At 40.0% G+C, this 25,261-nt stretch overlaps 1 protein-coding gene across 1 annotated transcript in view; it reads right to left on the reverse strand.

The window, feature by feature from the left end:
* NXPH4 (neurexophilin 4) overlaps positions 1-18,423 on the reverse strand; it is a 253,032-nt gene extending 234,609 nt beyond the window's left edge. Inside the window, exon 1 of the mRNA XM_075852006.1 lies at positions 17,899-18,423. Within this exon, the coding sequence (XP_075708121.1) occupies positions 17,899-17,952 (54 nt within the window). The 5' untranslated portion in view covers positions 17,953-18,423. The remainder of the gene's footprint in view (positions 1-17,898) is intronic.
* Between the last annotated feature and the right edge of the window lie 6,838 nt (positions 18,424-25,261).

Raw genomic sequence — 25,261 nt, forward strand, 5'->3', positions numbered from 1 at the left:
TCTGGATCCGCTGGGAATTTTTCTTTGTGGGAAAAAAAGACGGCTCCCTGCGTCCTTGTATTGATTACCGAGGATTAAATAATATCATGTTAAAGAACCCGCTACCATTGATCTCAGAACTCTTTGACCGTCTACAGGGGGTGAAAATCTTCACCAAACTAGATCTTCGTGGAGCTTATAATCTCATCCGTATCCACGAGGGAGACGAATGGAAAACCACATTCAATACTCGTGATGGGCATTTTGAATACCTCGTCATGCCCTTTGGACTTTCTAATGCTCCTGCGGTTTTCCAAGCCTTTGTTAATGAAATTTTTCGAGATCTGTTGTAGAGCTGTGTGGTGGTATACCTAGATGACATTTTAATCTTTTTCCCAATATTCTAACTCATCTTGTGCATGTGCGCCAAGTGTTACAACGTCTGCGAGAGAACATTCTGTTTGCCAAGCAAGAAAAATGCCTCCTCGAGAGAACCAGCCTGCCTTTCTTGGGGTATGTCATTTCCGACCAGGGTCTTCAAATGGATCCAGCCAAGCTGTCCTCAATTCTCAACTGGCCTCTCCGCATGGACTCAAAGTGGTCCAACGCCTGCTAGGATTCGCAAATTATTGCCGGCAGTTTATTCCTCATTTCTCCTCTATGACGGCTCCTATTTCTGCTCTGACCAAAAAAGGGGTTAATGCTAAAAGCAGGACCGCGGAGGCCGAGGCCGCATTCCAAGCTCTTAAAGCTGCCTTCTATTCTGCCTCAGTCCTACATAGACCGGATTCCACCAAACCATTTGTTCTGGAGGTCGATGCTTCATCTGTGGGAGTTGGAGCTATTCTGTCCCAAAAGACTTGCAGAGGGAGACTGGTGGCCTGCGGTTTTTTCTCCAAATCGTTCACATCCGCTGAAAAAAATTATGGAATTGGAGATAAAGAACTTTTAGCTATTAAATTGGCCCTGGGGGAATGGAGACATTTGCTGGAGGGTGCACGGCACCCAATCATCATTTACACAGATCATAAAAACCTCCGATATCTACAAACTGCTCAACGCCTAAACTCTCGTCAAGCTCGCTGGGAATTATTCTTCTCCAGATTCTATTTTCAGCTTCATTACAGACCTGCCGGAAAGAATGCCAAGGCTGACGCCTTATCTCGCTGTTTTGACCACACAGACGAAGAGCCCAGCCCACAGTTTATTATCCGAAACGTATTGTGATCGCTGCTCCTGCTGAAGTGGTACACATTCCCCGAGGAAAGACCTACGTACCCCCGAAACAAAGGGATTGTGTTCTGCGTTGGGGTCATGCCTCCAGGGTTTCTGGGCATCCTGGCATCAAAAGGACTCTCGATTTGATTGGTCGTCAGTACAGGTGGCCTTCCATGTCCCAAGACACTAAAGACTTTGTTTCTGCCTGCTCCACTTGCTCTCAAAATAAAGTCTCCCATTCAAGACCTGCTGGCCTGTTGCCCCCCCCTGCCTGTGCCTAACTCTCCCTGGTCGCACATTGCATGGACTTCATCACCGATTTGCCTAGTTCTGCTGGGTGTACCGTAATCTGGCTGGTGGTGGATCGCTTTTCCAAGATGGTGCACTTCGTACCTCTCTCAGGCCTTCCGTCATCTTCCCGACTGGCAACGCTGTTTGTCGAGCACATCTTTCGCCTGCATGGTCTTCCTAAGCACATTGTTTCTGACAGAGGAGTTCAGTTCACATCCAAGTTCTGGAGAGCCTTGTGCAAACTGCTGGAGGTCAAACTAGACTACTTTTCCGCGTACCATCCCCAATCCAATGGTCAAGTAGAGCGGATTAACCAAATACTTGAAGGTTTTCTCAGGAATTTCGTGTCTCCGAGACAAGACAACTGGGCAGGTCTGCTTCCATAGGCCGAATTTGCCTACAACAACCATACGGGGGAATCTACCCGCTCTTCTCCCTTGTTCTTGGTATATGGCCAGCACCCAGGAATTCCCCTACCAGTCTTTGTGCCTTCTGAGGTTCCAGCTGCTAACACGGTCCACCGCGACTTTCTACGGATTTGGCAGACGTCCAAGGTCTACTTCTACAGAGCCGTAGCCAGGTTTAAAAGAGATGTGGATAAAAGACGCAGGATACCACCGCAGTTCCTTCCTGGGGATAAAGTCTGACTATCCACCCAGTACATACGTCTGAAAAACCCTTGTTACAAGCTAGCTCCTCATTTCTGGGCCCCTATGAAATAACTAAACAAATTAATCCAGTAACTTTCAAACTTCTCCTTCCGCAGTCTCTAAAAATATCTAATCGTTCCACATTTCTCTGCTGAAACCCACCATATTCAACCGATTTTCTAAGAAAATTCCGGTCCATCCTATACCAGCGGTTGATGCCGAATTTGAAATTCAAGAGATCCTGGATATCAAACGATCACGGAGGAGATTATGGTACCTAGTGGACTGGAAAGATTATGGTCCTGAGGAGAGATCATGGGAGCCCGTGGAGAATATCAACGCCCCAGCTCTCATCAAGGACTTTGAGCGAAGGTTTCCAAGCAAGCCTAAAAAAAGGGAGCGTAAAGGGGGGGTCCGGTAATGGCTGCCGCGCCGTTCCCACGGCCTCTGCTTCGGTTCCGGCGCCCTCCCTCATCAGCTGCTCATCCCGAGCTCCACTTACCCGGTCCGGACGCTCTGCTGGCCCTGGACGGCGTTAGGTGAGTGCATCCATTACCTCCTTCCGCGGTCGGCATCCTCGATGTGCGGCTGCAGTCACTAGAGGGCGCGCGCTGACTCGTCCTGCCTTAAAGGGCCAGTGCGCGCCTTAATTCCTAGAACTTCCTATTTAAAGAGGCTCTGTCACCACATTATAAGTGCCCTATCTCCTACATAAGGAGATGGGCGCTATAATGTAGGTGACAGCAGTGCTTTTTATTTAAAAAAAAGATCTAAAAGGATCCCTATGCGCTGTCTAAATGAATGGAGAGGAGTGCATGACGCTGATTGGTCAGCGTCATACACTCCTCTGTACAACGCCCACTTGGTCGAAAGTAAAAACACGCCCACTTGGGTATTTAGACACCCAATAGCATAAATCTAAAATCACTAATAAAGTGGAGAAAATACATCGTTTTTTTTTTAAATAAAAAGCACTACTGTCACCTACATTATAGCGCCGATCTCCTTATGTAGGAGACAGGGCACTTATAATGTGGTGACAGAGCCTCTTTAAGGTTCTTCCTCCCTTCCATCCCTACTTGTTCAACCAAGTTCCCCGTGAGTTCCCTGTGCCGTAGTTCCCTGTTTCCGTTCCTTCTGCCATTTGTCTGGATTTCCCGTTACTGACCTCTGCTTGAACTTGACTCTCCTTGTCTGCCGCCTGCCTTGACCTATTGCTGCCATACCCGTTACGACGTCTGCCGCCTGCCTTGACCTATTGCTGCCATACCCGTTACGACGTCTGCTGCCTGTCCTGACTTCTGCTTATCCATCCGACCGCCTCTACTCACTGTGCCAAGCTTTGCCTGGGTTCCAAGCACCATCTCCCAGACGACACTGAGGATCCACAAACAAACCGGTGAGAACCGTTATAAAAAATTTCTTGCCCCGCCAATCAGCGCCTTTCAACGACGCTAGCAGCACGATGACATCAATCTGGGCAAGTCATTTAGCGTCATTGTAAAGCGCAAAATGGTCGGGCACGGAACGTGCCCAGCCATTCAGCGCTAATGCATGTATTTGTACTTGCAGGGTGAGCTGTATGGCGCTATATACAGGGGGCTTTATGGTGATATCTACAGGGGGGCTTTATGGCACTATCTACAAGGAGGAGGTGGGGGCACTATCTACAAGTGGGGTATGACGCTTTCTACAGGCGGGGCTGTATAGCACTGTCTACAGGGGGGCTGTATGGCACAATATACAGGAGGCACTATCTATAAGGGGGCTGCGTGTGGCACCTGGGGGGGGCAGTCAAGAGAGCTGCCCCCACACAGTATAATGCCTCCCATAGCTGCCCCCCACACAGTGTACTGCCCCCCATAGCTGGCCCAATACAGTATAATGCCCCCATAGCTGCCCCCACACAGTATAATTCCCCGCCCAGTATAATGCTCCCCATAGCTGTCCCACACAGTATAACCCTCCCAATATCTGGCCCCACACAGTATAATACCCCCATAACTGCCCCCACAGTATAATGTCCCCCATAGCTTCCCCCAAAGTATAATACCCCCCATAACTGCCCCCACAGTATAATGCCCCCAAACAGTATAATGCCCCCAATAGCTGCCCCACAGTATAATGCTTCCCATAGCTGTCCCATACAGTATAATGCTCCCCATACAGTATAATGCCCCCATACAGTATAATGCCCCCATTGTTGCCCCATGCAGTATAATGCCCCCCATACAGTATAATGCTCTTATAGCTGCCACCATATCAGTCCCCCTTCCATCAGCCCACACATGTGCCTAATAGAAAAATAACAAAATAATTACTTACCTATCCCCGTTCCCTTCTCCTCCTTTGGCCTGTGCTATGAGTTCTCTCCCGGGATTTTTTAATTTCTTGTTTTAATTTTGACTTAAATAAACAGTTTAGTATTTTTTCACATCATATCGTGTGCTGGACCTCTAAAAAAAAATTCCTTGGATTTCTATCTACTCCCGACGTAGCTCTCTTGCCCATGCACCGAATTATCATGGAATGTGGCGTCTTTACTTCGAATGAGTGGTGAGCGGACCAATTTTTCTTGTATATTTTTTACTTGCTGTGCTATGAGTTACTCAGCGCAGACAGGTTCGATGATGTCACTACATTGAGCCTGTCTGTGTCGAGCCGCTCATGGCATAGTGAATGCTTGAGCAAGGAGCCGTCAGTTCTTTGCTCCAGCATTGAATTCAACTGTATCTGTGTCCTGAGGACGCACATACATTTGGAACCGGGACCAATGCGGTCAGCGCTGTGTGGCAAAGGTGGCCCTGTGGGCCCCCCAGGCTTATGGGGCCCGGTCTCAACTGCGACCATTGCGACCCCTATAGCTACATCACTGAATCTGGCAGTAATAGCTGATCGCAGGGGGACACTCTGTGTTACTTATTGTCAAGGGACCCTTCTAACAAGTGGGGATTGTCCCTTTTAAATACTTCCACGGATGGATATCACAGGAACCAGTAGAGAAAATGTTCATTTATACACAGGACAAGGTAAATTTTAGGGGTAGGATATCCTAACTGGTCTAAAAACTAAATTTCCTGTTTCTGTCTGGTGTTACATTCTGACGTACACACGCCGAAAATGTTTTTCCAGGTTGTAGTCTATATACGTACTGTATATTAGAGATATTTTCATATTTTGTTTTTATTTTTCACAAATTAGATATTTGTATGCCAAACATTTTCTCTTCTGAAAATGATCATAAATGAAACTTGTCTTCAAATAAAATGTAATGTGATGGCTTCTGCAGCACTAACATTTTGTGAAAGTTTTATTACATTATGTTAAATTGCCTCTTCCATATTTCAGGTGTGAAATGGTAATTTAGACACCTGCCTTTTACCTTATTTTCTTTTGCTTTTGCCTATGGGTGTTACAAAAAAGTGTTTGTTTGGTGGGCAAACTAGCAGATCTTGTAATATAATATTGCATGAAGGCACACTTATAAGACAAATGCACTTATGATGTCTTACTTCATTGAAAGTAAATGCTTGAAATGAACACATATTCAACATAGTCGAAAAGGTAATTACATTAAAATGCATAATATATGTAATACTTTCTCCTCAGAATACAATATACTATGTAAAAATAGTAATTTCTCCTTGATTTACTCCTGTAACTGTTTGGAAGTCTTCAAATGCCCCTTCATGCTTAAATACCTGTCATACAATTACATAAAGTAGTAATAACAGCTAGTCTTTTTATTAAAATGGGAAGTTGTCACTGCCCCACCTCGGCATTCATGGCCAAATTAACGTTGATAGAGGTCCCTATTAACCATGGGGCCCCGAGTCCACGTCTAGCATTCGCACGCCACCGGGCCCCTTTAACAGCTACATTATGATTGGTGGCCTTCTCTACTGAACTCTATGAGAGGTTTGGAAGGAGCCAATCTAGTAACTGCCTTAGACCTTAAAAGAAAGTGTCACATGCATTAATGGCCACCTCTCCACCTCTTCTTGGCTGGGTAGGTTCGCTAAATGGCCATCAAGGCTTCCCAATTTTCAACAGAGTATGGTTCTCAGAATATAGAAAGACTTCCAGTGGTGTAACTAGAAAATGCTGGGCCCCATAGCAAACCTTTTTATTTTAGGACTCTTTTATATTTTGCTACAGGTCCCTAAGTCATAAATACTTACTTAAAGGGTCATTAAATTAAATAGACATATAGATAGATATGAGATAGTATGATAAAACTTTCCTAAGCAGGGAGTCCTACTGTATGGTCTTATTCGAGGTATTAACCTTTATAACATTCCAATAAAATGGTTGTCTCAGGACAATAACCCCTGTCCACATGAACTATTAGGGCATAAGGACCCCCAAGGGGGGCCCCCGAGACTTGAGTAATCATTGTATTAAATGGTTGGCCATTCATTTGAATGGCTGGCATGTAGTTCTACATTTCCCCTGCAATGGCCGCCGTAGGGGAAATGTATAGCCTACAGCAATATCTTTTGGCAAAATCAGTGATTCCCCTGGATTGTAAGAATCTGAAAAGGGGATGTCTTTGTGAGCCAACCTTTTTAACTAACAGCTTCATCCAATTCAATTTAGTGTATTTTGTCTGATTTGAGCCAAATAAATTTGTTGTGAATCGAAAGTGCACAGCTTGCCCTGAAACCTCACGTCTTACTCTCTGATGTCTTCTAGGACTGTATCCAAGTTAAATCCAACCTCTTTCAAGCTCTTTAACTCCAAACCAGCATGTAATGTGAAAGTGACAGCAACATATATGGGTAGAGGGAGGTATAACTGCGGTACATTTTGGGAAGGCTGTCTGCAAGGCATTATGGGCAAGCCCTACTGATGTCATGTGATCCTTTTTCTAATCTGTAAAATGGTGGCCGGCGCTTACCAATGGCTGCCACAAACCACAAAAGTTTCAGAGTTTACTGAATCAAAAACTTGTGGAAAATTTGAACAGAATTCAATTTGAGTAGAATCTATTCACTAATTTCATTTAAAGGGTTGTTCTATCAAGATAACTCCTTTTCAGATCAGCTGATCATGCCCGGTGCAGTCGCTAGCACTGGAGGGGGCCCCGGTGCTAGCAACAGCCACATTCACTTGTATCTAGGTCCTCAGGACGCAGACACAAATGAATGACTACAGTCTATAAGGCGCAGGGAAGACTACCTGCATCATGCTGGTCTGTGCATGCGTCCCGCCCAGAGGATGTGCAGCGCTCTGTCTATCGCGAGAACAAGGGGGGAGCATGGTGGTACAATATACAAAGGGGGAGCAGGGTAGCACTATATACAAGGGGGGGGGCTGTGTGGCACTATATACAAGGCAGGGAGCAGGGTGGCACTATATAAACGAGTGGCTGTGTGGCACTATATACAATGGGAGATCAGGTTGGCACTATATAAAAGGGGGAAGCAGGGTGGCACCATATACAAGGGGGAGCAGGTTGGCACTAAATACAAGGGGGTGCTGTAAGGCACTATCTACTAGCGGGGCTGTATGGCACTATTTACAAGGGGGAGGTCTGTGTGGCGCAGTCCACAGGGGGCTGTGTGTGGTGCTATCTACAGGGGGCTGTGTGTGGCGCTATCTACAGGGGGATGTGTGTGGCGCAATCTACAGGGGGTTGTGTCTGGCGCTATTTACAGGCGGCTGTGTGGCACTATCTACAAGGGAGGGCTAGGTGGCACTATCTACAAGGGAGGGGGCTGTGTGGCACTATCTACAAGGGAGGCTGTTTGGCACTATATACAAGAGGGGGCAATGTGACACTATATTCAATGGGGCTGTGCGGCATTATATACAAGAGGGGGCTGTATGATACTATACAGGAGGGGGCTTTGTGCACTATTCCAAGGGGAAATGTGTGGCACTATCTACTAAGGGGGCTGTGTGGCACTATCTACTAGGGGGATGTGTGTGGCAGAATCTACAGGGGTCTATGCGTGGAGCTATCTATAGGGAGCTGTGTGGCACTATTTACTAAGGGGGCTGTGTTAAACTATATACAGGGGGAGCTGTGTGGCACTATATACAGGGGCGGCTTTATGGCGAAATCTACAGGGGGGGCTGTATGCCAATATCTACAACGGAGAGGTGGGGGCGCTATCTACAAGTGGCGTGTGACACTGTCTAGCAATGTCTACAGGGGGCTTTATGGCACAATCTACAGGGGGCAGTATCTGCAGGGGGCACTATCTATAAGGGGGGGGGCTGCGTGTGGCACCTAGGGGGGGGCCCAGTCAAAAGTTTGCTATGGGGCCCAGTCTTTCCCAGTTACGCCCATGATAGGGGGGGCTCAAGCTGATGACCCCCCACTATGATATCCTTATGCCCTAATGGGGCATATGGAAGGGGTTTGTCTTTATGAGATAACCCCTCTAAGTTTAATGGTTTTTAGTCTTTGGTCACAGGAGTAACTAATGCTATACTAGAGGTTATATTTGAATGGTTTTCTCTTCTCTTACATCACACTAAAGTGGGTAATAATTTATTCCATAAAATTCCATAAAATGCAAAAATAGCTGTTGGACATGTCGCATATCTATAGTATTGACTCCTGTAGGGATATTAATTCTTAGTGATTCAAAATGGTTGTGACATGCAACATATACACTATGCAGATAATGTATTAAAAATATACCATTCTACAATACATTTCAAAGTGCAGTTTCACTGATATGCAACAGAGTACATTGCAGATGCAACATTACATTACATTACATTACTAATAAAGAATACAAAATTCTGCAACTCCATACATTAGAATATTCCATATTTGAAAGGAACCTATATCAGTGTTTATCCTGAGCCTCCTGGTTCTTGTATACACACATACCGCGCAGTAGAAGGGAAGGAACACAATAAAAAGGTCTGTAAAATGTTGGGTGGCAGCCTTTTTGGACATTATCATTAATAAAGTTACTGGTTGTCACTCAGGATCTGTAACCAATTCAGGGGACCTACAAAATGGCTTAATCGACTACACACAAAAGACAACTCAGGGACATATGTTTTTAGAATTCTTTTTATATTAGGGTGACATTCACACACTTTAAATAAAATGTAGATGTAAATAAGTATTGTGTTGTTGATATAATGTCCAGTGAAGTATACTATGCACGTGTGATAGCGGCTCCACATTCGCCGCTCACAAGAGCCATCCAACGGTGGAAAAATAAACAGATCAATGCAGCTTCGACTTCCATGCATTGTATTTTTCTTTTAAATAGGTATAAACATTTCATCTTAGATATTCAAAAGTTCATACTTACAAGCCACGTCCAAGACAAGGCAATCTCCCCTTAGTGTTATCCTCCGCACTTTGACCGGGGCACGCCGTGACGTTTTGGCTGTCTTTCCTCTTCCTCAAGTGTAACAGCCTATAGGAGGATCTTCACTAGGAGGATCTTCATGATTGCCTTGGCGTGGACGTTGATGGATCATGAACTTTCGAGTATCTAAGGGCCTGTTCACATCAGCGTCGTGCTTCCATTTATGGGTTCCGTTCAACCTTTCCGTCTTAGAAACCGATGAATGGAAGGCCAAACAAACCATAGCTTACGTTTGCATTACCATTGATTTCAATGGTAATGCTTCCGTTGCAGTTGGTTTCCGTTTGTCTCCGTTCAGTAAGGTTTCCGTTTTTTTTCACGGAAACAATAGTGTAGTCGACGGAAGCCCAGCGCTGATGTGAACACACCCTAAGATAAAATGTTTATCCTTATTTAAGGAAGAGTTGTCATCTCTATCACCTTTCCTGACATGTTTGTTTTAGTAAATACTTAAATTCTGCATGAAATAACAAATCTAGACCATCTTTTCTTAGAATTCTGTTGTGTCATTCCTCCTAGAAATTTATGAATAAATTGACAACTGGGTGTTACCATTTGGTGGTGTGTCTCCTCACAGACTGACACTGTCCAATTAGTGCTGACAGAGTGAGACTGTATAGGGACACACCCCCTTGACAAGGGGAATGGAAACACACAGTTGTCAATTTTTTCATACATTTCTAGGAGGAATAACAGAGGAACAGCACAGCTCACAGTTCTAAGAAAATTTGTTCCCGAATTGTTATTTCATGTGGAATACAAGTACTTACTAAAATAGACATGTCAGGAGAGGTGACTGATCCTCTTTAAAAGGATAAAACAGAGCTTAGAAGCTGAAGCTGCATTGATGTGTTTATTTTTACACTGTTAAGTAGTTGATATAACCCCAATGTAAGACTTTATACACGAGACATTCTAATGACGGAAATGAACCAAATTCGTAATGATAAATTAAATGATAACACTGATTATTTGTGATATTCCAATTGTTTGACCAATTTTTGGCTGCATTAGATTCCATGACATGACGTGTATTCACTGTCTTTTTGATAAATTGTATTTTAGAACGGTTACAGCAGCTATATATAATAACATCAATGATGGGCTGTGGGGGCTATTCCCAAAAACCCTTATATCATAGCAATAATCTCAGAGTAATATAATGCTGACTCTCCAGGTAGCACAATATGGTGGTAGCACCACAACAGCGGAGGACCTTATTACATTACTGCTTCAATAAGATTATAGTATGTACAGAACAAGTAACAGATACTCTCAGCATACTAACTAAGTTCTATCGTCAAGGCACAGTGCGTAGTGTGAACATGCTGAGTCCCCAGTTCTCCAGAATCCACAACATCATCCAAGCTCCTGCTCAACATACAAGTAACATTACCTGTCACTGTCACCTTATAGATTTCACCTTAAAGTTTGGCCAATTACTCAACCCTAAAAGATTTGATTGCTTAAATATATTAGTAAACCAATGATTTTTAGACAAGTTATGAAGGAAATTTAAAGGGACAATGCTACTTCTCCATATACAGTAGAAAAGTAAAGGTACTATAGATATGGTATCATGATGGGTTAACTGTGGGCTTCCATTGGATTACAGGTAAACCATATCTTACCTGCATGAGCGTTCATAAAAGAAACAAGTGACGAATTCCACTCTTCTGAATCTAGTTCTGACCTTCTATCTGCAACCTCCCAGCTAAAGATTGTCCAAGTTATTAAGTAAATAGTATATTTATCATTATCTCTTACTGATAAAAAGCTACTGTCCAAGGGCCCTTTTACACCGGCCAATTATCGGGCAAACGAGCGTTCATAGAAAGCTCATTCCTGATCATTGCCATGTGTAAACAGGGCAACGATCAGCCGATGAACGAGCAAACGCTCTTTCATTGACTGATTGTATCGTTTTAAATGGCAAAATTATTATCGTTGTCGACAGCACATCTCACTGTGTAAACAGAGAGACGTGCTGCCAATATGATAGAAATGTATGGGGACGAGCGATCAGAGCAGGTCGCTTACCCCCATACTAGCTTCTTGTAAAAGGAGAAAACGAGCGACGATCGTTTATCGGCGCTCGTTTACACGACCCACATCGGGCCGCATAAGACCACCCTTAATGCTGCTCTGTGGCGACATTAGCCAACCTTGAGGTGTCACATTAATGCAAGGCTATATATATATATGGCAAGAGTATTAGGCAAATCAGATGAAGACTGGGTTCACATCATATTTTTGTATGTTGTTGGGATGTGCATTTGTATTTAAAAAAAAACACCAAACAATACCAAAAAAAAAATAATAATATAATATATTTACATATTTATATATACATTTACACACACAAACATATATATATATACACGCACGCATCCTATGTCTGATTTCTGTCAAGGGTCATATCGAGCGATTGCAGTAATTTTTTTTTATAGTGAAACATTCAAGGATCCGCTTATTCCAGTTTTTCACTTAAAACTCATTAATAAATCTGCCCTAATAAGTTTCTAATACAAGAGATACTGTACATATCAGTTTTTTAATTCATAAAAAAAAAGCATGATGTATTTTGGAACAAATGTAGTAGATGTATGTTTGGCAGGTATAGCAGAGCTGAGTTTGTCATTTTCGCAACTCATCATGATGTGTTGTCTATGGTTTTACATAGGACTGCAGATAAACCTACTGCGTTATCTTAAGGTGCATAAATAATGAGTTTGTTATTATTTAAAGAGTTAGCAAACTCAGATCTATTAATTCTACACATAGAGAATACCTAAAAGAAGAGCAAGGCATATACTAGTATATTGCCATTTGCGTTATTTAGCACAACACTTGGTACTAAACAGAATTGTGTTGTGCTCTATTAAATATATTAACCCTTAACTAATATTTTACAATCTGTAAGGTATTGTCCACCATTATCTCGCTGTTTGCTGTTCATTTTGTGAAGCGATTAACAAAGAAAAGTACCAGATGTCCATAAAAACGATTAATTTATTATGTACCTTAACCCTTGATGACGAAGACTAGTTCTTCTTAAACTGTGAGGCTGGTCTCATGAATGAGGCGCCCCCTAGTTGTTGGTGAGGTGCAGTCGGCGGGGGGGGGGGGGGGGGGCAGATTAGACAGAAGTGATCATATGCTACAAAGGTCTTTCTTTGGCTGCATCAATCTCTGGTTTAGCAACATAATTGATTTCTTTTGTGCTTTTTTTTAATTGTTATATTAAGTCCACAAGACAAATGATAAGGTCCAGGCATCACCATATTCTAGTTGATGAGACCTCAGTAGAAACAGGTTGAGAAACCATGTTAAGCATACCCTAATAATGTACTGGAATCTATTTACGTAACAGAGACTTAAGACACAACGTGCTGTAGGCCATGTACACAAAGTCCAGTTTTGGTGCAGTTTTTTTTAAGCCAAAACCAGGGTTGGATCCAAAGAAGTGGAGCAATAGAAGTCTTTTCCTTTATACTTTTCCTTCCTCCTGGTTTAGCTACAAAAGAAAAAAACTCTTAAAAACTCCGCCATAACTGCAAAGTGAGAATAAGGCAATGAAGTTTTTAAATATTGTTTATTTGATTTAGATCTCAGAATGGCTGCTCAACTTTTAAATTCTGCAATTTGTTATTTTTTTCCAAGCAATGACCCGGCCATAATTTATTTTCAAGGTTGTCGGTTTTAATGTGTTTGCTGTTGATCCAGACCTGATTACATCTTGAGATCAGATGGGATTTTTGTACCTTTTTAGGCAGATTTACTCATGCCTGTTTTTTTTAATTATTTTTTTTTACCTATTTCTGTATCAATAGGGGGATGCAGCGTTCCCAAGTGTACCCTACCTCTTCCTTTCGTTCACATCTTGTCATTTTTCAACTATACTAACTATGTAACTATGTAATTGCGTAATGTAAACACTACTTTTAAGTCTAGCACCTCTATAGGATCACACCTATCAATGGCTTCCCTTTAACCATAATTCAGATTTATGTTAAACTTTTTGAGACACACGCACTGCCTGTATTACATGTTACATTTGTAAATTTATTTATTTTATTGAAATGTTTTCCAATAATGAATCGAGAAGACGTAATAGATGTCCTGCTGAAGATATAAGATGCCTCATGACTACTGGGAAATCTTTAGATATCAGCTACGTTCTTAAGGATAGAGAATGGTAATGGGGTACACAAGGTAAAGCGATTGGTCATTGTATATGGTAATATTAATTTCAAGTCTCCTCTAGTATCATGGTGTCTTTAAATGCCATCAAATTAGATGTGTTAACACTTCATATAGTACACTCTCCATAACATGTTCAGATACCTGCCGAATGATAATGTAACTCAAACCTGCATATGGAGTACTGGAGTAACAATAATAATGTAATTTAAACCTGCCTATAGAGTACTGGGGTAACAATGTAACTCAACCTGCCTGTGGAGTACAGGGATAATAATGATAATGTAATAAACCTACCTATAGAGTACTGAGGTAATAGTAATAATTTAACGTCAACCTGCCCATAAAGTACTTGGGAAACAATGATAATGTAATTGTAAATGTGCCTATAGACTACTGGAGTAACAATGATAATGGAACTCAAATGTGCCTACAGAATACTGGGGTAACAATGTAACTCAACCTGCCTGTAGAGTACAAGGATATTAGTGATAATGTAATAAACCTACCTATACAGTACTGAGGTAATAGTAATAATTTAACGTCAACCTGCTCATAAAGTACTGGGGTAACAATGATAATATAATTGCAAATGTGCCTATCGCGTACTGGAGTAACAATAATAATGTAACTCAAACCTGCCTATAGAATACTGGGGTAACAATGTAACTCAACCTGCCTACAGAGTACTGGGGTAACAATGATAATGTAACTCAAACCTGCCTATAGAATACTGGGGTAACAATGTAACTCAACCTGCCTACAGAGTACTGGGGTAACAATGATAATGTAGCAAACCTGTCTATAGAATACTGGGGTAACAATGTAACTCAACCTGCCTACAGAGTACTGGGGTAACAATGATAATGTAACTCAAACCTGCCTATAGAATACTGGGGTAACAATGTAACTCAACCTGCCTACAGAGTACTGGGGTAACAATGATAATGTAGCAAACCTGTCTATAGAATACTGGGGTAACAATGTAACTCAACCTGCCTACAGAGTACTGAGCTAACAATGATAATGTAGCAAACCTGTCTATAGAATACTGGGCTAACAATAATCATTTAACTCAAACCTGCCCATAGAGTATTGGGGTAACAAGGATAATTTAACTCAAACCTGCCCATAGAGTACTAGGGTAAATAATAGTTTAGCTCAAACCTGTCCATAAAGAACTGGAGTACGAAATGGTAATGTAACTCAAACCTACCTATAAAGTACTGGGATAACAATGAGCATTTTTCTCAAACCTGCATATAGAATACTGGGGTAACAATATGAATGTAACTCAAATACCACATGACTTGACGGTACTGTATTGAATATGAACAAGATTTATTGAACACAAATAAAATTCTTTATTTAAGGAACTGAAAAATAATGTTGCTTTGTATAGCACCGTGGCACACGGCTATATCATACGTGGAAAGCACATTTAAGTTTATAAACTACTATGAATAGGAAATGATTCTTCTATTCTATCTATTATATCTTCTGAAATTATTTCCTGGTGGGAAATATTATCTTAGCTGTTCTTTGTTACACAACTGGTATAAAACCAATAACATGTATGAGGATGGAACATAACATATAAGTATGGTGAGCACAAAATGTATGAAGAATAAACTTGACATGACGCATATAGACTTAGTAACACGTTTCCACAATGACACGGACAACGGTGGACATTACTGACGCAGTACAAGACCGGGAATTACTGATACGCTGCATTCACTTCAATACATTGAAATGATAAAAAGAAGACATTTTTACAATTCATTATCTAGTCATGACCAGCACTGGTGTTGCAAACTACCACCAAAATAATACAATTGTGTTGTCTTAAAAGCGAGTTATCCGCAGTTTCAGATTATAATGTACTTCTCACCCCAAGAGCTGACAATCGATGAAAAATGAATGTATAATATGAATGTGCTGCATGTGAAAATAGAGAACATAAAACAGGCAAGGATATTCTAGAACCGATAATGCCATCTGTAACCTGTGGATTAAAGACAATAGATAGAGAAATAATGTCTGTTAATGATATCCTGTGCCTATTATAACAATAGAATCCAACCATGTAGCGGCAGAAGACAACGTACACGCAGCCTATGAGAAATCCTATCAATTTATCATTTATGTTCACTGAGAATATAAATAATTTTCATGATAGTTACACTGAATCCGCTGCTGAAATGAGGACTGATTTAATATTAAGAGAGCCGTGTACTTGACATAAAACTAGCAGCACTGGGTCTATGGACAATGTTCAATGCACTTTCCAAACTGGGAAATGTTTGAGGGATGAGGCTCGGACACCATACTTCTTAACGGTGATTCGTCTTTCGTAAATAAAATAAAGATCAGCATTTATGGGATCGGATTCTATAGTTCTGTAGGGCTATTGACCAGGATTATAGCATATGGAAAGTTTTATTTATGGCAGTACTAGAAATGTATTGTATACCCCGATGCTATAAAACAAGTGCCCAATACATAAACGCCCAACCAATGGAGATTATTTTCTAGGTATAATTGTATCCCATTTAGTTAAACTAAAACCCCATTAAAAATCCAAATGTGAGTGCAGTTTACCCGTCTATCCCGCTTCCAATCCATGCCACACTCTCAGGAGTTTGGGAAGCTGAGCTATGGCGTTCTACTTGTCGGAGTCCTCACACTGGGCATATGTTGGGCACCGTAGAGTTTCTTTCCCTGACTAATATAACAGGGAAAGAACAGGCTCCGGCAGAAAATACATTTTATAATTCCGCAGAGCTGCTGCTTTGTACGTCCGGGAAAGCAAGTCAACGGTGACCACAGTTTGCCAATGTGCAGATCTTAACAAGCAACCATAGCTCAGCTTCCTGGACCCCTGCGAGCGTGACTTGGGAGTCACACTTGGATGTCCAAGTCTTTGAGTAGTGTTAGGATTTTATAGACTATGTTTTCTTCATCTATGGATGCTGAAATCTTAATAACCTTGAAAACTGCAAAGCTAATGGTCAACCCACAGCGTTCATCAAAAATCTCGTGTGACACAATGAGCCCTGGATACTTTTAATGCAATATACAATCTCCAGTCCTTTGTGCCCTGTGGACCTCAAAGTGTTTGATCTAGTGTATTTTTATGCTAAGTAGTTAATACTGATCTTATTAAAATGCATGTCTAGTATCAGGTGAATAATTCACTCATTATAACAGGACACATGGCAAAGTCTTAACTCTTTATTCCCAAGGGGTTTATGGACAACTTTGAACACAAATTTCTTTGTTTAGACACCAAGTAGTTAATATGTTTCTTATACTTTGAGTGGACTGCTATACAACATGGTCAAAATGAACACTTTTAGCGATAAATCAGAATTTTTTTTAACAAAATACTGAACTGCAAATATAATCTTGTGCATGTGCTTCTAGAATAAAAAAATGTAACTCTCATATGTGACAAAGAAGCCTTTATTCAGATGAATGAAGAGGAAAAAAAAGAATAAGCCCATTCCTAGCCAGCAATGTCGGACTTTAAACATAAAGGGTTAAAGGAGTACGAAACCTACAATAATAGCACGCTTGTAAAAAGAGCCGCTAATAACATTCCCACATATGTAAGTGATTCTGGAGGTTCAGATAAAGTAGCGATCATGGGGCCAGACATTTTTCTGGACCTCCTGTCACTAATCCCATAGAGGAATACTACTGTCAGACTCTCTCCAGTCTGGAAAGGCTGATAACAGAGAAAAATATATTGCATGTAAGTTCACAGTAACAGTAGATAAAATAGACTCTAGTTGTAGTGTTGTTTTATCAGGGCATCACTTGCTAAACAGGGTATGCCATGAGAACACTTTCATGCCCAGCAGGGTCTGGAGCTGGCAGAGTAGTCACAAGCCAACTGGTTAATACACTGCTATACTCTGAACTAGTAAACAAGTACTACAGGAAACTCCATGCCAATAAACCTCATGTACCCTGAGCCCAGAGTGTTGATTCTCAGAGAGAAGCAGCTGCCCACACACTGAGGACTTCCAGGCAGGAGCTGCATCCCCCACCTACTTCTTCTCACAGTTTTCTTCTCAAACAAGTTTTGAGCTGTTACATTTTGTCATGCATTTAGAAAAACAAGGTGATCACAACATTTTCCTCCATTAACCCTATTATCACTGCATCTTACAGCACTTTCTCCACCACCTAGTCTCCCTTACCTTGGGAAGAGTCCACTGGCAGAAGATAGCAAAAGCCAAGCAGAGGAGATCCATTCTTGCCTTAGGGACCTGCTCTCCACTTGAAAAGAAGCAAATGGGGTCTTCCTAGCTCAAGAAGCAGTGACCTGTCCAGAGTTTTTGTATGGTCGGATTTAGAGCAGGGATAAAACCTTCCCCCATTGAATCAGCCACTCTCTGTCTATGGTGAAGAGGACAGTGAATAATAGGTGGGGTGCTGGAGTTTTTGGACAAGGCTGAAAGGTGACAAGGGAAGTATGAGATTCTCCACTTGCTTTGAGGATGTGGAAGTGTGATGTGTTACAGGAGAAAGTCCAAGGAATGAGTTTCAAGGTCCATTGCCACCCCCAGCCCCATCCAGTGGTGAGCAGGAGAGACCCCCTCCTTCCATCATTTCATATTCCTCCAATCCTCCTCTGCCTGGCACAGGCTTCTCCTAGCCCCCTGTTCCTCCCATCTCGGTATTGTCTGAGTAGTACTGAACATTTCTGGACTGTCAGCCAGAAAACACCCTGCACTTGTCTGCACCTGGAGTAGATATGATGGGGCTGGAGATGTGTGGCTGTGAGGATGTCAGCAGAGATGATCGGTAAAGAGCAGGCAGCGATCTATGTGCCCTACACCCGGAGAAGAACACTGGGGTGTACACCTGGCCCTCACCTGTCACTCCCATCCTCATGGCAATATGTGACAGGTGTCAATGTCTAGGTGTGCCCTATAAGAAACAATTGGCATTGCAATACTATAGCCACAGGCTTCTCTCTTGTCAATGAAGTTAGCCTGCCATTGCCTGTTGCGTTACAAGCTCTCCCTTTGTGTCAAGTCATCGCATTACTAATATCTGCACAATAGTAAAATAATAGCATAGAAATAAGTTTAGCTCCAGGCATGAATCTTATCGATCTTCAACCCAATCTGTTCATTTCTGATAGGAGTGCAATGTGATGTGTCTGATGAATGAATCACAGGCTGCGATGCTGGATAATGTGTATCACAGGAGATCCAGCTGTCTGCATAGGAAGGGCACAATCCTGCCCAGCACAGAACTGTCCCTACAGGGGATTCAGGCAGAATACTATCTTTATTATGACACATGGCCCTGACAAGAAGCAAATGTTCATCTATTGCAGAGTCTGTTGTTCCATGATATTTGTCCATAGGTTTGATTACAAGAGTCCAATGGCAGACACATTTCTGGAGGTAATGAGGTTTATTCTACCTCCAGGAAATAAAAGCTATCTAGACCCTGGACTGTTGATCCCTATAGTAATATTTTGGATGTGATTCCCTCACCCCCATCCAGGGCAGTGAGGATAAATTAATGTGACTCAGCTCAGACCAATTATTGCACTGCACCTTCTGCATAATAAATCCAGGATTGCACAATGCTCATGTTATTAGCCAGAAAGGAAGGTTCTCCGTGCTCAGGACATTAGACTCCTCCTGATGAATTCACAGCTCAAGTAATTATGAAGGCAAATGAGTCAATTCACCTCCCATGACAGAGTTAGTGCGATTACAGCACCAGAGACAGGGATAATATTATTGGATCTATTGTATCCTTGTTATCCCTCTGATCACATTGTCATTGATTTGAAAGCTTTTTTTTTGCTCCAGACCCTGATGTTAATGGCAACAAATGGAAAATATTATAGATTGTTAACACGTCAGGATCTGATCTGCCATACTGTACAAGTAATAGGATACCTGCCATGTGCTGCTGAACATTAAACTTTTAGGACATTAGTGTTGTAATGAATTGTAACAATCTCAGCACTTTAAAAAATATTTGTAGCAGTGTCCTGCCAGCAAGCTAAAGTTATATCTACATTCCTCCCATTGGCTTTATAGTTTACATACTGGCATTGAATATATCTATTACAGTCACAGTATACAGACTGGTATGGAATATATATTCCAGACACATTATACAGACTGGTATGGAATATATTTATTGCAGTCACATTGTAAATACTGGCATGGAATGTATCTACTACAGTCACAGTATACAGACTGGCATGGGATATATACATTACAGACACATTATACAGACTGGCATGGAATTTATATATTACTGTCACAGTTTACAGACTGGTGTGGAATATATACATTACACACACATCATACAGACTTGCGTGGAATATATAAATTACAGACACATTATACAGACTGGCATGGAATAAATAAATAAATAAATAAATATATATATATATATATATATATATATATAGCAGACACATTATACAGACTGGTATGGAATATATACATTACAGACACATTATACAGACTGGCATGGAATATATACATTACAGACACATTATACAGACTGGCATGGAATATATACATTACAGACACATTATACAGACTGGTATGGAATATATACATTACAGACACATTATACAGATTGTCATGGAATATATACATTACAGACACATTATACACACTGGCATGAAATATATACATTACAGAAATAATAATTTTCTCCTTCAAAATTTGCTTTCGTCAAAGAATGCTCCATTTGCAGCAATTACAGCAATGCAGACCTTTGGCATTCTAGCTGTTAATTTGCTGAGGTAATCGGGAGACATTTCACCCCATGCTTCCAGAAGCCCCTCCCACAAGTTGGATTGGCTTGATGGGCACTTCTTGCGTACCATACGGTCAAGCTGCTCCCACAACAGCTCTATGGGCTTGAGATCTGGTGACTGCGCTGGCCACTCCATTACAGATAGAATACCAGCTGCCTGCTTCTTCCCTAAATAGTTCTTGCATAATTTGGAGGTGTGCTTTCGGTCATTGTCCTGTTGTAGGATGTAATTGGCTCCAATCAAGCGCTGTCCACAGGGTATGGCATGGCGTTGCAAAATGGAGTGATAACCTTCCTTATTCAAAATCCCTTTTACCTTGTACAAATCTCCCACTTTACCAGCACCAAAGCAACCCCAGACCACCACATTACCTCCACCATGCTTGACAGATGGCGTCAGGCACTCTTCCAGCATCTTTTCAGTTGTTCTGCATCTCACAAATGTTCTTCTGTGTGATCCAAACACCTCAAACTTCGATTCGTCTGTCCATAACACTTTTTTCCAATCTTCCTCTGTCCAATGTCTGTGTGCTTTTGCCCATATTAATCTTTTCCTTTTATTAGCCAGTCTCAGATATAGCTTTTTCTTTGCCACTCTGCCTTGAAGGCCAGCATCCCGGAGTTGCCTCTTCACTGTAGACGTTGACACTGGCGTTTTGTGAGTACTATTTAATTAAGCTGCCAGTTGAGGACCTATGAGGCGTCTATTTCTCAAACTGGAGACTCTAATGTACTTGTCTTGTTGCTCAGTTGTGCAGCGGGGCCTCCCACTTCTCTTTCTACTCTGGTTAGAGCCTGTTTGTGCTGTCCTCTGAAGGGAGTAGTACACACCGTTGTAGGAAATCTTCAGTTTCTTGGCAATTTCTCGCATGGAATAGCCTTCATTTCTAAGAACAAGAATAGACTGTCGAGTTTCACATGAAAGCTCTCTTTTTCTAGCCATTTTGAGAGTTTAATCGAACCCACAAATGTAATGCTCCAGATTCTTAGCTAGCTCAAAGGAAGGTCAGTTTTATAGCTCCTCTAAACAGCAAAACTGTTGCACAAGGGTTTTCAAGTGTTTTCTAATCATCCATTAGCCTTCTAACACAGTTAGCAAACACAATGTGCCATTAGAACACTGGAGTGATGGTTGCTGGAAATGGGCCTCTAGATACCTATGTAGATATTGCATTAAAAACCAGACGTTTGCAGCTAGAATAGTCATTTAGCACATTAACAATGTATAGAGTGTATTTCTGATTAATTTAATGTTATCTTCATTGAAAAAAACTGTGCTTTTCTTTCAAAAATAAGGAAATTTGTAAGTGACCCTAAACTTTTGAACAGATATATATATATATATATGTATGTATGTATATATATATTTATATATATTGCAGACACATTATATAGACTGGTATGGAATATATACATTACAGACACATTATACAGACTGACATGGAATATATACATTACAGACATTATACAGACTGACATGGAATATATACATTACAGACACATTATACAGACTGGCATGGAATATATACATTACAGACACATTATACAGACTGTCATGGAATATATACATTACAGACACATTATACAGACTGGTATGGAATATATACATTACAGACACATTATACAGACTGGTATGGAATATATACATTACAGACGCATTATACAGACTGACATGGAATATATACATTACAGACACATTATACAGACTGGCATGGAATTTATACATTACAGATACATTATACAGACTGGTATGGAATATAAACATTACAGACACTATACAGACTGTCATGGAATATATACATTACAGAGACATACAGACTGGCATGGAATATGTACCTTACAGACACATTATACAGACTGGCATGGAATGTATACATTACAGATACATTAAACAGACTGGTATAGAATATATACATTACAGACACATTATACAGACTGGTATGGAATATATACATTACAGACACATTATATAGACTGGCATGGAATATATATATTACAGACACATTATACAGACTGTCATGGAATATATACATTACAGACACATTATACAGACTGGTATGTAATATATACATTACAGACACATTATACAGACTGACATGGAATATATACATTACAGACACATTATACAAACTGGCATGGAATATATATATTACAGACACATTATACAGACTGGCATGGAATATATACATTACAGACACGTTATACAGACTGGTATGGAATATATACATTACAGACACATTATACAGACTGGTATGGAATATATACATTACAGACACATTATACAGACTGACATGGAATATATACATTACAGACACATTATACAAACTGGTATGGAATATATACATTACATACACATTATAAAGACTGGCATGGAATATATACACCAAAGATACATTATACAGACTGGTATGGAATATATACATTACAGACACAATATACAGACTGACATGGAATATATATATATATATATATATATATATATATATTACAGATACATTATACAGACTGACATGGAATATATACATTACAGACACGTTAAATAGACTGTTATGGAATATATACATTACAGACACATAAAGACTGTCATGGTATAAATACATTACAGATACATTATACAGACTGACATGGAATATATATATATATATATATATATATTACAGACACATTATACAGACTGGCATGTGATATATACATTACAGACACATTATACAGACTGGCATGGAATAAATAAATATATATGTGTGTATATATATATATATATATATATATATATATATATATATTGCAGACACATTATAAAGACTGGTATGGAATATATACATTACAGACACATTATACAGACTGGTGTGGAATATATATATTACAGACACTATACAGACTGTCATGGAATATATACATTACAGAGACATACAGACTGGTATGGAATATATACATTACAGACATGTTATACAGACTGGTATGGAATATATACATTACAGACACATTATACAGACTGGTATGGAATATATACATTACAGACACATTATACAGACGGACATGGCATATATACATTACAGACACATTATACAGGCTGGTGTGGAATAGATATATTACAGACACGTTAAACAGAGTGCTATGGTGTATTTATACATTACAGAGACACATTATAAAGACTGGAATGAAATATATACATTACAGATACATTATACAGACTGGTATGGAATATATACATTACAGACACATTATACAGACTGGTATGGAATATATACATTACAGACACATTATACATGCTGGCAAGAAATATATATATATATACTGTATATACTAGTTTTATTTTTTATATATAATCTATCTCTCACTGGTAAAATGAACCTAGCCTAAAAATTCTAGACTGTTCATGTCTTTGACAGTGGGCAAACTTACAAAATCAGCAAGGGATCAAATACTTATTTCCTTCACTGTATATATATATATATATATATTACAGTCACATTGTAAAGACTTGCATGAAATATATCTATCACAATCACAGTATATAGGCCGGCATGAAATATATCTATTATTGTCACATTGTAAAGACTGGCATGGCATATATCTATTACAGTCACAGTATGCAGACTGATATGGAATATATACATTACAGACACATTATATAGACTGGTATGGAATATATACATTACAGACACATTATACAGACTGGTATGGAATATATATATTATAGTCACATTATAGAGACTGGCATGGAATATATACATTACAGTCACAGTATACAGACTGGAATGGAATATATACATGACAGATACATTATACAGACTGGTATAGAATATATACATTACAGACACATTATACAGACTGCCATGGAATATATACATTACAGACAGGTTATACAGATTGGTATGGAATATGTACATTACAGATACATTATACTGACTTGTATGGAATATATACATTACAGACACATTATACACACTGGCATGGAATATATACATTACAGACACATTATACAGGCTGGCATGGAATATATCTATTATAGTCACATTATGAAGACTGGCATGGAATATATACATTAGAGACACATTATATAGACTGGTATGGAATATATACATTACAGACACATGATACAGACTGGCATGGAATATATACATGACAGATACATTATACAGACTGGTATGGAATATATACATTACAAACACATTATACAGACTGGTATGGAATATATACATTACAGACACTATACAGACTGACATGGAATATATACATTACAGACACATTATACAGACTGACATGGAATATATACATTACAGACACATTATACAGACTGGTATGGAATATATACATTACAAACACATTATATAGACTGGTATGGAATATATACATTACAGACACATTATACAGACTGACATGGAATATATACATTACAGATACATTATACAGGCTGATATGGAATTTATACATTACAGACACATTATACAGGCTGATATGGAATATATACATTACAGACACATTATACAGGCTGATATGTAATATATACATTACAGACACATTATATAGGCTGATATGGAATATATACATTACAGACACATTATATAGGCTGATATGGAATATATACATTACAGACACATTATACAGGCTGGTATGGAATATATACATTACAGACACATTATACAGGCTGGTATGGAATACCAGCCTGTATAATATCATATTATAATGTCATATTATAGTCACATTGTAAAGACTGGCATGGAATATATCTATTACAGTCACAGTATACAGACTGGC

Source organism: Rhinoderma darwinii, chromosome 2 (assembly GCF_050947455.1).
Source record: "Rhinoderma darwinii isolate aRhiDar2 chromosome 2, aRhiDar2.hap1, whole genome shotgun sequence".
NCBI lineage: Eukaryota > Metazoa > Chordata > Amphibia > Anura > Rhinodermatidae > Rhinoderma > Rhinoderma darwinii.